The sequence below is a fragment of the Culex pipiens genome, chromosome 1, assembly GCF_016801865.2.
Source record: "Culex pipiens pallens isolate TS chromosome 1, TS_CPP_V2, whole genome shotgun sequence".
Taxonomy (NCBI): Eukaryota; Metazoa; Arthropoda; class Insecta; order Diptera; family Culicidae; genus Culex; species Culex pipiens.
The window spans coordinates 33,940,571-33,955,069 of NC_068937.1; the positions used below are offsets into that span (position 1 = coordinate 33,940,571).

Sequence of the window (14,499 nt, forward strand, 5' to 3'; positions counted from 1 at the left end):
TGAATTTTTGAATTTTTGAATTTTTGAATTTTTGAATTTTTGAATTTTTGAATTTTTGAATTTTTGAATTTTTGAATTTTTGAATTTTTGAATTTTTGAATTTTTGAATTTTTGAATTTTTGAATTTTTGAATTTTTTAATTTTTAAATTTTTAAATTTTTTAATTTTTAAATTTTTAAATTTTTTAATTTTTGAATTTTTGAATTTTTGAATTTTTGAATTTTTGAATTTTTGAATTTTTGAATTTTTGAATTTTTGAATTTTTGAATTTTTGAATTTTTGAATTTTTGAATTTTTGAATTTTTGAATTTTTGAATTTTTGAATTTTTGAATTTTTGAATTTTTGAATTTTTGAATTTTTGAATTTTTGAATTTTTGAATTTTTGAATTTTTGAATTTTTGAATTTTGAATTTTTGAATTTTTGAATTTTTGAATTTTTGAATTTTTGAATTTTTGAATTTTTGAATTTTTGAATTTTTGAATTTTTGAATTTTTGAATTTTTGAATTTTTGAATTTTTGAATTTTTGAATTTTTGAATTTTTGAATTTTTGAATTTTTGAATTTTTGAATTTTTGAATTTTTGAATTTTTGAATTTTTGAATTTTTGAATTTTTGAATTTTTGAATTTTTGAATTTTTGAATTTTTGAATTTTGGAATTTTTGAATTTTTGAATTTTTGAATTTTTGAATTTTTGAATTTTTGAATTTTTGAATTTTTGAATTTTTGAATTTTTTAAATTTTTTAATTTTTGAATTTTTGAATTTTTGAATTTTTGAATTTTTGAATTTTTGAATTTTTGAATTTTTGAATTTTTGAATTTTTGAATTTTTGAATTTTTGAATTTTTGAATTTTTGAATTTTTGAATTTTTGAATTTTGAATTTTTGAATTTTTGAATTTTTGAATTTTTGAATTTTTGAATTTTTGAATTTTTGAATTTTTGAATTTTTGAATTTTTGAATTTTTGAATTTTTGAATTTTTGAATTTTTGAATTTTTGAATTTTTGAATTTTGAATTTTTGAATTTTTGAATTTTTGAATTTTTGAATTTTTGAATTTTTGAATTTTTGAATTTTTGAATTTTTGAATTTTTGAATTTTTGAATTTTTGAATTTTTGAATTTTTGAATTTTTGAATTTTTGAATTTTTGAATTTTTGAATCTTTGAATTTTTGTTTTTTAATTGTCGACAGACCCAACTGCTAGCGGAGATTCTGTCATGCCAGCACGGCGTCCTAACTGGGGCTCGTTCCAGGCGGATGGTCTCCTAGCGGAGGCCGCTCCACTCAAGTCGATCCTCCAGGTGAAAATCGGAAATGAAATCACGATCGTGGCGCAATGCTTGGGCACCTTCGTTGCTCTTGTGTGGAGTCACTTGGGATCCGGCATAAACCTGAGTCTGCACCAGGACCTTTCCCGAAGGCGCGTAGAGGAAAAGAGCCAAAATCTCCAGGACGAGGAGAACTTCCGGCGTGCCAGCTCGGAACTGAGTCTAAAATAGGACGCGGAAAACAACTAGATCGCCGGCCCAAGAACGCTGGAATGATATCAGCATCACCCACGGCGTGTTTTCTAGAACAACCTTATCAGGAAAAAATAGTCATCGCTACTTTCAAATGTGTCTTATAGGAAATTTTCTCAGCTTTCCAATGCTTCTAAGAGCGAAATGTTTCATCGGGAAATTTCTGAGATATCTCTATTTTATGTTTTTTGGTTTTAAATTCCTTTATTATTTATTGGAAACTTTTAAATAACAGTCCAGGAAACTTGTCAAATGATGTGTTTCATGTGTCTTTTACTCATCAAAATGTGCAGAATAAGACAAGAAACAACTTTGTAGAAGGTTGCAAACCGCTAAACATTTTGAAAATTATGTTTTGTCTAAGTTTTTGAATATATGGGATTTATTCAGAAATTAAAATCATAAAACAGTGTAAAAATATATTTTGTACAAGAATTATTTGATAATTACATATTTTTTGTGTACAAATAACACGTGTCTACTCTGATTTAGCTTGTTCAACCGAAACTATGGCAGGTTTGTGATTGTTAATGGTATTATTGAATTTTAATGAATAAATTTGATATTTTCTCAAGCAAACATTAACCTGGAACATAAATACAAATATGATTTGAAATCGAAAATATACTACATATTACTGTAGCAAGCTTCAAAAGTCATATTTTCATGAGTATAAAATAAAAATAAAATTTTATAAAATGTTTTCTGTTGAAAATGCACTTAAAAGTAGCAATAAAACTCGAGTCTTCCAATTCAGAATGCTGAAAACACCGTCACAAACATTTTTTTATGTTTGAACAAAAATTAAATAATATTTTAACAAAAAAAAAACAAACACAAACTTTCTTTCCAAACTAATTGGAAAAAAATCAAGAAATATATATATATTTTTATAGATGAGATTGAAGATGAGAGTCTTATAAACTTCTAAAATATTGCTAATCATTTAATCATTTAATACAAAAAAAAAACTAAAACAATCATTTCATACTAATGGAAAGTATTTCTCCTAAAGCTCGCAACAGTAATTTGCAGTTTAATTTCTAGTATTAAACATGTTTTGTATCCATGCAACTGGTTAGTGTTTGATTAAGGAAATATTATATTTATTCATAAAAATCTTGTAATACCCTATCAATCTCAAACCTGTAGAAATTTCGGTTGTATCAGCTAATTCCAAGCTGAATCAGAGCAGACCGGTGTTATTTGTACACAACAATTATGTAATAATCTATTTGTTCCTGTAAAAATAATATTTCAATACGATTTTATTATTTTAATATTTGAATAAATCCCACATATTCAAAAATTCGGTTAAAACTTAATTTTCAAAATGTTTAGCGGTTTGCAACCTTCTACAAAGTTGTTTCTTGTCTTATTCTGCACATTTTGATGAGTAAAAGACACATGAAACACATCATTTGACAAGTTTCCTGGACTGTTATTAAAAAGTGTCCAATTAATAATCAAGGATTTTAAAAGAAAAAACTTAAAATAGAGATATCTCAGAAATTTCCCGATGAAACATTTCGCTCTTAGAAGCATTGGAAAGCTGAGAAAATTTCCTATAAGACACATTTGAAAGTAGTGATGACTATTTTTTCTCCTTAAGGTTGCCCAGAAAACACGCCGTGCACCTCTATCCGAGTGGCACCGCCGCCGACGTCACTCGCCCACTCTGTTGCACAAAACGTCAAACGCTGACATCAACCGTGCATCAACGAGTGCACTGCGGAAACGCCTCCTCCTAAAGCAATTTGTCAACGGCGGCGACGGCGCCCAGCAGTACCCAGCTGCACCACGGACATCGAGGCCAAATCGGACAAATCGCTTCGTTCGAATCGTCACCACTTTTGATTCTGTTTCGATATGAACAAATAAATAAAATATAAATGAACTCTTCTTCTTCTTATTTCTATCGAAATTCGAGCAGCAACGGTCAATTCAAAAAGGTAAATATTGAAGTGGCTGCGTTCTGCGTGCTTTTGGCGGGGTATGCGTTACTGCGTTACGTTTGCGATATCGGAAATAATCGTTTGCGATATTGGAAGCAATGTTTCCTGCTGACGGGTGGAAACCGAGATTTGCGATTTTTAGAGCAAATCGAAAGCAAAGTTTCCGATTCCGCAAACCGGATTTTGTTCCGTGTGAGGGACAAAAACATTAATTTAAATTTACAGTAGCCTCATTAGTTTATTATTCTATTGATTGATTGAACTAAAAATATGGTAGGTGGTAAATTCAATCTTAACTAAATTCGTTAAAATCTAAGTATAAAAGTATAAACCGTAGTGAGTTGTGTTGATGAAAAGGTGAAACTGTCTTCTAATTTAACATAATTTAAGAGTTATTAGACATTGATAAAACTACTTGTTACCCAGGGTTTAAAATTTAAAATTTTGGAAAATCATGCGAGATAACCCCTGGCTCTATTTAAGGTCTAAGGGTCGCTTATGATCGTTTAAGTTTGTATTGGAAAATTCGAAAAAAGGTTAACAAAGGCGTTAAATGTGTCACCCTATTGTTCACTCTACAAGGTAGCTATTTTTGTGATTTTTTATAAACATTCCATGCTAAACCAAACAGAATGTAAGGGCAACAAAAGTCCTCAAAAATAATGCTTATCTCATTCAAGCTAAACATTTAGGTATGCCCTTTTTAACTCCACTTTAACCACTTGAAAGTTGACCAGTGACAAAACAGTTTCCAAAACAAAAACTTTTGTCACACGCGGCATCAATTCCGTTCCAAACTCGTACGACAGACAGCATTTATGTTGCCCGGGTTGTGTTATTCAACCCGAAAACTTTTCCTTGCAAAACATCAACTTTACCTTTTGTCCGAGACCTACCGTTGTTACACACACACGCTCACCTGTCAACAACTGTCATACTGGGTAAATTTTCAACATGCCCCACCTAATCCCTCTTGAATTGGTGTTGTGCCCACCAGGTCCAGTTTCGGACCCAGAAATGGGAGAATCGTCTGGAGTATTATTTGAGAAGGGCGAATCAGCTTTATATTTGTGCATAAAAATGTCATTAGAGATTTTTGAAACTAGCTCAAAAACTGTCTGTTATTTACTAGATAAAATTTTTATTTACCTTTAAAGAAATTGAGACAAAATTACATCTTAAAAGCTTTGATGCATCCTTTTGAAATGTTCCTCTAGCATTCTTTTCAATGCCCCAGCAAACAGACATCCCAGCAGGCCATCAACGAAGACACACACACACACGCATACTTCTTCCAGTTGGGTGAACTTGGTTTGTTGGCGGTACAAAATAGCGGCTTCTGCTCTATCGCAGTGGGAAAATCCGATTTCCCCCCACAGCTGGAATGGCCAACTACGATCAACAGGGTACGGCCGCACCTCAACGGGTCGCCCATACGCCATAATTTGAATTTTGAACGAGAAAACACACAAGGAGAGAGGAGACTTTTCCTCGTTGGTCGAGTGGAAATTCTTGTTGGAAAAGTTGTGTCGGACAATGGAACCCCGTAGAGCGTGTCTATGGAGCGAACTGAGGGGTGAGATTTGGGTCTAAAGGTGTTTGGATGTTCGTTTCTGGGGCTTTACTTTTTTCGCAAAGGAGCTTTTCAGAGTTTGCACTGTAAAAAAAAGTGTTGTGTGATTTTTGAGTTCTTTTGTTTTTGATTTTTTTTAACTAATTTGTAAATTTCCGATTCTGAACACCATATCTGAAATGAAAAAAAAAGTTTAATTTTTAATATAACTCCAGTTAGTCCTTTGCAAATGTTAACTGATGTTTACGTCTTTTCGCCTGTCGTTTTGAATTAAATTTACGACGAATGATTTAAGGTTTATTTCACGCACGGGCGAATATCGGTCATTTGATTACAGTCTGTTGGTTCGGATGGGAGATTACCCTGGGGTATAAATTGTTGTGAGTTGGAATAAAACTTGATCAGGTTATGTCTTACACTAGAAAAAAAAAAACATTTTAAAAAAAGGGACGCCATGAAACGCCACTGGAATTCAAAAATTCAAAATTCACAATAGATATCAAAAATATAAAACATTTTCCATCTCTTTTTTTTCTAGTCGTGCCAGCCGCACTGGAAGCGCTGCCGGCAGTGCCGGAGCAGCGGCCAGCATCGGGGCGAACCTGAGCGCCAGCTCGCGGACGTACGACCTGTACGACGCCGAGGTGGACGTCAACCGGGAGAAGCGCACCCAGCGCCACCTGGGGGCGATGGCGTCGGCCCAGGTCCTTTGCGTGTGCCCGTTGATGATACTGAGGTGAGTGGGGGTTGTTAATTTGTTAATTTGTTAATTTGTTAATTTGTTAATTTGTTAATTTGTTAATTTGTTAATTTGTTAATTTGTTAATTTGTTAATTTGTTAATTTGTTAATTTGTTAATTTGTTAATTTGTTAATTTGTTAATTTGTTAATTTGTTAATTTGTTAATTTGTTAATTTGTTAATTTGTTAATTTGTTAATTTGTTAATTTGTTAATTTGTTAATTTGGTAGTTTGGTAATTTTTTGATTAACTAATTTGTTATTTTCTCGAAATTCACGAAAAAGTCATCACTCTGAGCCCTTAATTCAATCTAACAAGGATTGTTTCAACGAAAAAAAATCATTAAAAGAGGGAAACCCTTGTTGTTTTACTTGCAGGTCAGCCAAGAGCTATTATCGTAGCAATTTTATGCTAGCTTTTCGCCTCCAATTTACATGGCTTCAAACATCCCTTGGCCTTGTAATTAATACCCGGAAGATTGTGATTTTGCGAGCACTTTTGAAGAGTTTTGTAGCGCAATTTCTCCATTGTAACGAAGACATAAAATATAACATTTTATTATGATTGGCTCGAGATTCAAAAGAGAAATTTAAAAAAGAATGCAACAAGTTGAGTTTTTTTTTCCTTTCAACTTCAAAACTTTTTTTTTCAATTTGAAGACATTTCCCCCGGTCACAATTCCATTACTGTCCTAAGCTGCAATCAATTTCCGCGAAAAGTCAACCGAAAGCCGAGGAGATTTTGCAGCAATTTAAGTGGTTCTACATCCCACCCCTCAAAACGTAAAATTAATTATTGCAGAGCTTTTAAAGCTTTCACGACGGACGCTTTTTTCCCCCGAAAAAGCGGTTTGTCTGTCCTTTTTGGCCTTAAATTTTAATGGCACACACCAGGCCATTATCTGCATTATCAACGCCGACTCCCCCTCCCCCGCCACCATTCGGAAGATGGCGGAACGCGGCAAAGTGCTTGGCCCTCTTGCCTGCCCAAATTGCTCGCTAATTCTTCGTCGTGCAAATTAAATGAGTAATTAAAATTTGTATCGAGAGTGCTAGCCGAAACACTATGGCTTCCGACAGGCAAGCTGGTGTGAGAATTGTTGTTTCACTTGAGGAAAATAAATTGTTTTTTTTTAACCTTTAATATAATTGTTATATTTTCAGATATTCCCAATTCTTGTTCTTGTTCTTATCCGCCACCCATATTGCAAGTTATAATAAACTTCAAAGCGTTCAAATTTTTGTTTGTTTTTGAAGCTTCAATATCTTTCAAAGTTACTTTAAAATGAGTAATCATCAGATTACACAAATGTTAACGTGAATTTTAGCTACAGTTCAGACTCGATTATCCAAAGCCTCGATTATCCGAAGTTTCGATTAAATGATTTGATTTTCGCATATTTTTATTTTCTTACTTTTAACATAAAATTTAAGTTCTACAGCCCAATTTAAGTCAAATTTGAATCTAAAAAACTCCTTAAAACAAAATAAAAAACAAAAACAAAAACAAAAACAAAAACAAAAACAAAAACAAAAACAAAAACAAAAACAAAAACAAAAACAAAAACAAAAACAAAAACAAAAACAAAAACAAAAACAAAAACAAAAACAAAAACAAAAACAAAAACAAAAACAAAAACAAAAACAAAAACAAAAACAAAAACAAAAACAAAAACAAAAACAAATAGCAAATAGCAAATAGCAAATAGCAAATAGCAAATAGCAAATAGCAAATAGCAAATAGCAAATAGCAAATAGCAAATAGCAAATAGCAAATAGCAAATAGCAAATAGCAAATAGCAAATAGCAAATAGCAAATAGCAAATAGCAAATAGCAAATAGCAAATAGCAAATAGCAAATAGCAAATAGCAAATAGCAAATAGCAAATAGCAAATAGCAAATAGCAAATAGCAAATAGCAAATAGCAAATAGCAAATAGCAATAGCAAATAGCAAATAGCAAATAGCAAATAGCAAATAGCAAATAGCAAATAGCAAATAGCAAATAGCAAATAGCAAATAGCAATAGCAATAGCAAATAGCAAATAGCAAATAGCAAATAGCAAATAGCAAATAGCAAATAGCAAATAGCAAATAGCAAATAGCAAATAGCAAATAGCAAATAGCAAATAGCAAATAGCAAATAGCAAATAGCAAATAGCAAATAGCAAATAGCAAATAGCAAATAGCAAATAGCAAATAGCAAATAGCAAATAGCAATAGCAAATAGCAAATAGCAAATAGCAATAGCAAATAGCAAATAGCAAATAGCAAATAGCAATAGCAATAGCAAATAGCAAATAGCAAATAGCAAATAGCAAATAGCAAATAGCAAATAGCAAATAGCAAATAGCAAATAGCAAATAGCAAATAGCAAATAGAAAATAGCAAATAGCAAATAGCAATTAGCAAATAGCAAATAGCAAATAGCAAATAGCAAATAGCAATAGCAAATAGCAATAGCAATAGCAAATAGCAAATAGCAAATAGCAAATAGCAATAGCAAATAGCAAATAGCAATAGCAAATAGCAAATAGCAAATAGCAATAGCAATAGCAAATAGCAAATAGCAAATAGCAATAGCAAATAGCAAATAGCAAATAGCAATAGCCAATAGCAAATAGCAATAGCAAATAGCAAATAGCAAATAGCAAATAGCAAATAGCAAATAGCAAATAGCAAATAGCAAATAGCAAATAGCAAATAGCAAATAGCAAATAGCAAATAGCAAATAGCAAATAGCAAATAGCAAATAGCAAATAGCAAATAGCAAATAGCAAATAGCAAATAGCAAATAGCAAATAGCAAATAGCAAATAGCAAATAGCAAATAGCAAATAGCAAATAGCAAATAGCAAATAGCAAATAGCAAATAGCAAATAGCAAATAGCAAATAGCAAATAGCAAATAGCAAATAGCAAATAGCAAATAGCAAATAGCAAATAGCAAATAGCAAACAGTAACGATAAAGTTATCACAAACATATTTCTGTATTTTTGGGGATTACAGCATTTGCATTTTTTTTTTTGAAAATATAAAATCTTATAGATCTGCGTTAAAGAGAACATTTAACTGGAATTTTGATCCAAATTTATAATATAATCATTTCGCCGTTGGATGGTTGATGCTCAACCTAAGAATTCACTGAATTCCATTGTGCTGTCTCCTTTCAATTTCCCCGAGGTGTAGCAGTGTCAAGGCAGACAGTGGAATGTATCAAAGTTTTACCTTGGCTTAGATTTCTTGACCTTTTCTCCTATGAGCAAAATATTCTCTTCACAAACAACATTGTTTGCTGGACAACAAAACTTATTCAGATGAAAGACTTGGCGATGGCTTTGAAGAATAGATATTTAATATTGAATAGAAACGATGTGATTTCAATTCAGTTGATTGGCGATTCTGTTTTCTATTCTCGAATTCACTTTTGTGAAACAATTTATTTTTTTCATTCGAATGCACTTTTAATTTAAATATTAAACGAATCAAACACTCACTTACGAAAAACAAGCAGCCAATTCCGATTTTCCGCTTGATTCACTTTTTCCTCGTGAAAATGGGATGAAAAGTTTTTCTCCAGTTGTCTTTCCCTCGTGCCAGAAACATCCAGCGCGATGATATAATACAGCTCATATTTCTCCACTCTGGTGAACATTGCGCGATTCGCCAACTTGCCGAAGAATCTGCTCAGTTCTATCCCGTTAAGCAGAGGTATTTTTTTTTTGCTGCCCCACTTCAGCGTGATGAGTTGTGCAATTTGGACTTGAATTGCAAAACAATTTGCTTGCGTGGAGAAAAGTGGCAGAAGTGTACTTTTGTTGAAATTTGTTGATTAATTTGTTTTTATTCCTTTAAGTTCAACAAGTTTTAAAAAAAATAATTCACAAAATTTATTTGTACTTCTTCTTTGTTGTGTAAACCATGATGAAAACGCTGATAAAAAGTTGTAAAAATTCTTCGAAATCTGGAAAATAAACACAACATCGAGCTTGAAATTTCCAAGAACACACAGCCTTGGGCACGATCCAGCAAAAGAAGCCACGGTTGAAATATCCAGTATCAAAAGTCAAATTGAATTCCTACAAGTGCTGATAATTGGAACCATTAAACTTCGCAAATTTTTATTTTTGTAGTTAGCTCGAATTTTGTGTGGAAAAGATATCTTTTACATAAATTTTATGTTTTCTCTATTTAAATTTCAGGTTGGCCCGGATGACCCTGGTCGAAACGTACGAAAATCAGGCCCATTTCGATATCACCTATCTGATGTTTGTGTGGATTGCCTTCCTGCCGACGGTGATTGTGCCCTGGATCTACGCCAGCTGGATGCTCTCGAGGTGAGTGTGCTTTCAACGGAAATGTTGCTCAAGTTGACCTTTGAACGCTTTGTGATAAGATTAGTTTTTCAAGATTTTTGAGAGTTGAAATTTAATTTTATCCTAATTTTATTTCCAAAACGTAGATAAAATCCTTGTTTTACACAAAAAATAACATGAACCATGGAAGTCTGTCAGATTTATTTTTCGCCAACAAAAAAATTAACACAACGTTATGCTTTTACTTTGGCTGGAGTCCCTCGCCTGGCCTAGTTGGGCAGACACACGTGAATAATCCAACGAGGCAGTTTGTTTACATTTCCCTTAGCACACAGGAGCTGTGCACGTGGTTGGAATACGCGTCGGGAGCACACGTGTTTCGTTTGTTTTAACCAGCGAAGGTGTGTCGGGTAATGAAAATGTTGTATTTTACACAGCAAACTTATGGACGCAAATTGACTTTGTGAAAATGTACTGGGATTAAAATAAACATGCTAATGAGTTGATTTGTGGGTTGGATAATATGTTAACAATAAATTTTTATATTTCAAATCTCGACAAAAATATTATAGAAAGCAGAAGGCAACTTTAATTTGGTGTCTTCGGAAAAGTTTTAGGTATTGATGAGGACATTTAAGAAAAATAGGTACAGATAAAGTAAGATTTTGCCGATATTTAAATTTACGTTTTTTCACAAAAAAAAACAATTTTTCAAAATCCGTCATAAAAAAGTACGGCTACAAATTCTGCCGCCGATTTCTGCTTTTTTTTTTGTTTTTTGAATAAAAAAGAAATCTTACCAAAAATATTTGCAATTGAAAAATTCTATTGAAGAAATTTTAATAAAGTTAAATTTCAACATAAAAATTTAAATGTTTCGATTTTGTTTAAATAGTTCCCATGAGTGAACATTTCTATACTACTCTAAGCTAAATTTCCTAAAATTTCATCTAAGAAGCATTCCTTGGTGAAATACAGCGGATTATTACATTTCATTGGTGTCTACCCGTAGTTGCTACTCTGTTATTGACCAGGACCTCCAAGAATTGCTCCGTGGACCACAGTTGAAGAGTAGGAACCAATCATCACCCCTTCGCAACGTTCAAATGACCCTTTCATGCTAGTCATTACAGCGCCGGCCACGACCAGTGTTAAGGTGTAACGTGCCATCATCAAACATGGCGAAAAAACATGGAGGAATTTTATCCCCTGCCACCTTAACGATGACGCCGTCCCGTTCCACTTAATCCGATGAAAATCGTAGGCACTTTACAAAACAAACGAGAATTCGGCGTTCTGTAAACTGGTATTACCAAAACGAATTTAATCAATATTCACAGAATATTCTCGGTAATCTGGATAACTAATAAAAAATTTACAAACAGGCTGATTTTGTCATAGGCTTGCCTTTTTTTGAGAGATCAACTTTCTCCATACAAAAAATTGTGCCACAGAAATCGCCTCAAATCAGCCGTTTAATTCAACTAACCTGAATGAATATATAATCACAAGGCGTGCTGCATCCAGGAGAATTTGCCGATTGCCACAGAAAGACACCAGTTCTACTTTTCAGCACTGAAATGGGTGCTGAAAAGTTGAACTTTTCAACACTAGTATCGAAAAGTAACATTTTTCAATATTTTTTGTTTTGAACGGTGAATTTACTAAACACATGAATGTTTGACATAAAATTCCATTCAAGAAGCGTTTTTCGGAATTGCAAAAAATGTTGTAAGCAACTCGTTGCAAAACTTGATTTTTTCAGCACTCGTCGTATTTATCCAACTCGGTAAACCTCGTTGGATAAATGTACGACTCGTGCTGAAAAAATCTTCTTTTTGCAACTTGTTGCATAAACTACTAATTCAAAATTTATCAAAACAAACTCAATTATTTTATTTTAGTGTGTTCGGCAACACTTTCCTACAACTTTCCAAGGGAATGGAATGCATGTCAATTTGTAGCTTAAATGTGCGTAGCCAACATGAACGTATGCATTGCCTGATTTTCACAGGTGGGCCCACAAAATACTAAGGTGATGGCAGTTACGCTTTCTGTGATTCTTTCCTCCCCTTGGTCAAGCTGCAAAGCAAACTGTCAAATTCTGCAGTTTGTGTACAAAATTGAAATGAAAAGTCAAAGAAAAATCAAAATTGAACGGTAAACAAAAAGTAAGAAAGTTAGGTTTCTGGATAATTATTTGTTAATAAGAGTTTTTTTAAATTAAATTTTAGCATGTTGGTAGGAGCTGGAGAGCAGCAGACCGATGAACTGGTCGGCCAGCTTACGGATGCGGTTCTGCACCACGCAGAGGATTGCCAGGGGATGGCGGCCACGAGCGTTTTTGTTGGAGGCATTTTCCTTTCCGGCGAACGGCAATATAACCCGAAGCGGATGTAATTTACCACGAACGGTTCCAGATCAGCGGAACGTGTTTGCCGGCTCCGATCTCTCAAAAAGATTTGCTGAACGAGTCGCCTAACCTGCCCAACGCCGGAAGGTTATTTGTCGTTCCGGAACCGACTGTGGTATATGACTTCCACAACAGATCGTATCGCCATCTGTTCCATCTAGAGCAGCTGATCATCAGCTTGGAGAAAGCCGAAAACAAATACGCACATGGCCAAGGCAATTCCCGACCTGGTCCTGAGCCGCATCCGCAAGCAGGTCGGTCGTATAACGGTCTAACAAGTTTCCGGCATTCGCTTGGTGTTGACATCGAATCCGGATTCACACGTGCCTATGAAGTGAATGTCCGTTGACTACGCCAAAAAGTCCAAACTAGCGATTGATTCCGTTCAGAAGCATTTTTTAATTTTTATTTATGAATAAATGTTCAAAACAAGTAAAGCATGTTTCAATTTTTTCATTGTAACCTTTTATTAGAACAGAAAGTAAATCAAAATTTGCTTACAGTAGGGCTGAACCCACCATCTTAAAATTATTTTTAACAGCAAACATGTAATAAATAAGCTCAAGTTTCTGGAGAAAATATTCCAAAATATAAATACATATCTTTCCCCTTAAAAAATCTTTTGCAAAAATAAGGTTTCAGTTAATAATTGATTGTAATATAAACTCTTATCAAATGTTTGCTCAGTGGATTTCTCGTTCGATAGACATTTTCATTTGTTAGCAAAGATCTTTTGCTCACACAACTACCAATAAGCGACGGCACAAATACTCGTTCACCGATGACGTCATCGATGATCATCAGCAAACTAACACTACCAAAGCTCACTAATACATCGGCATTAATATTGCCTTCACGTTTCACCTTAAGACACGGGGAAGTGGATAGGAATTTTAGTCCGATACTTGAGTGATGAAGACCGCTAAATCGGCTGCGTCTTCGACAAAGTAGGTTGAGGCACAGACAAACAGACGTGACTCTCCATACAAATTATTTTTGAAATCCATCGTCCTTAATCAAACCACCAAATCACGACGACGCCAGCGCTGCCTGGTGAGCTGATGCCGAAGCGCAGCCCAAACATACCAATACAAACCCATTACTGTCATGTCAGTGTATGCGTGAGACAATCAAGCCTTAACGATTGTAAACATCAACAGCTGACCGAAATAATTTTGTTGTTGCTGATCGTCAGTACCCGATGCAAAAAATAAAAATCAACGTCGATGGCCGAAGATGACGGTGGATCAGTTCCGTTTCCAATGGCAGAACTTCATGAGCCAAATCATGCGGCAGCACCAGCAACGACGCACTACAACCGCAACGACAGAGATCAAACCACTGGTCCTCCCCGTTGCTTCCAAGTTCTATCGAAGATTCCTCCTCCTCCAAAAGCTCGAACACCTGGCACCATCATCAACAAGATACCCCAGGACACGAAAACATCATATTGCCGCCGATATAGAAATAGGCAGTGCAATTCTAACCGGATTTGATCACCTCGAGGCTGCTGTTTCATCGCATCCGTTCCACTGCAGTAGGCATCTCCGCATCAAACTACTCGGAGGGTTGAATAGAAGTGATGCAACATAACGGCACCGTGACACGGTCCCACCGTGTTTCCTGATGCCCTGATGGATCTTTTCCGAGATTGAACTGCAATTTTCTAGTCGCGGCACTACTGTGGTTTTCGTTGCCGGGGTTCTGTTGTTAGGTGCCATGACCGAGCTGGGGAGTTAATCGTCGTGTGATCGTGGATATGCTCGGGCGACCATGTGTTGATCGCTTCGTTGCTTTATCTCGTTTCTTGCTGCCGCATGATTTGCTCTGAATTCTGCCATTGAACGGAACTGATCCACCGTCATCTTCGCCAGCGACGTATGTTTATGGTTTGCATCTACTGACGATCTCTACATCCAAATTATTCGGTCTACGTGAGGTTTAAACAAGCGTTATCGTATTTTCTCACCATTCACGTCTT

At 34.4% G+C, this 14,499-nt stretch overlaps 1 protein-coding gene across 1 annotated transcript in view; it reads left to right on the forward strand.

Annotated features, from left to right (window-relative positions):
* LOC120419264 (G-protein coupled receptor moody) overlaps nt 1–14,499 on the forward strand; it is a 278,652-nt gene that overhangs the window by 207,325 nt on the left and 56,828 nt on the right. The window contains exons 6-7 of the mRNA XM_052708632.1: nt 5,590–5,787; nt 9,992–10,126. Of these exons, the coding sequence (XP_052564592.1) occupies nt 5,590–5,787; nt 9,992–10,126 (333 nt within the window). The remainder of the gene's footprint in view (nt 1–5,589; nt 5,788–9,991; nt 10,127–14,499) is intronic.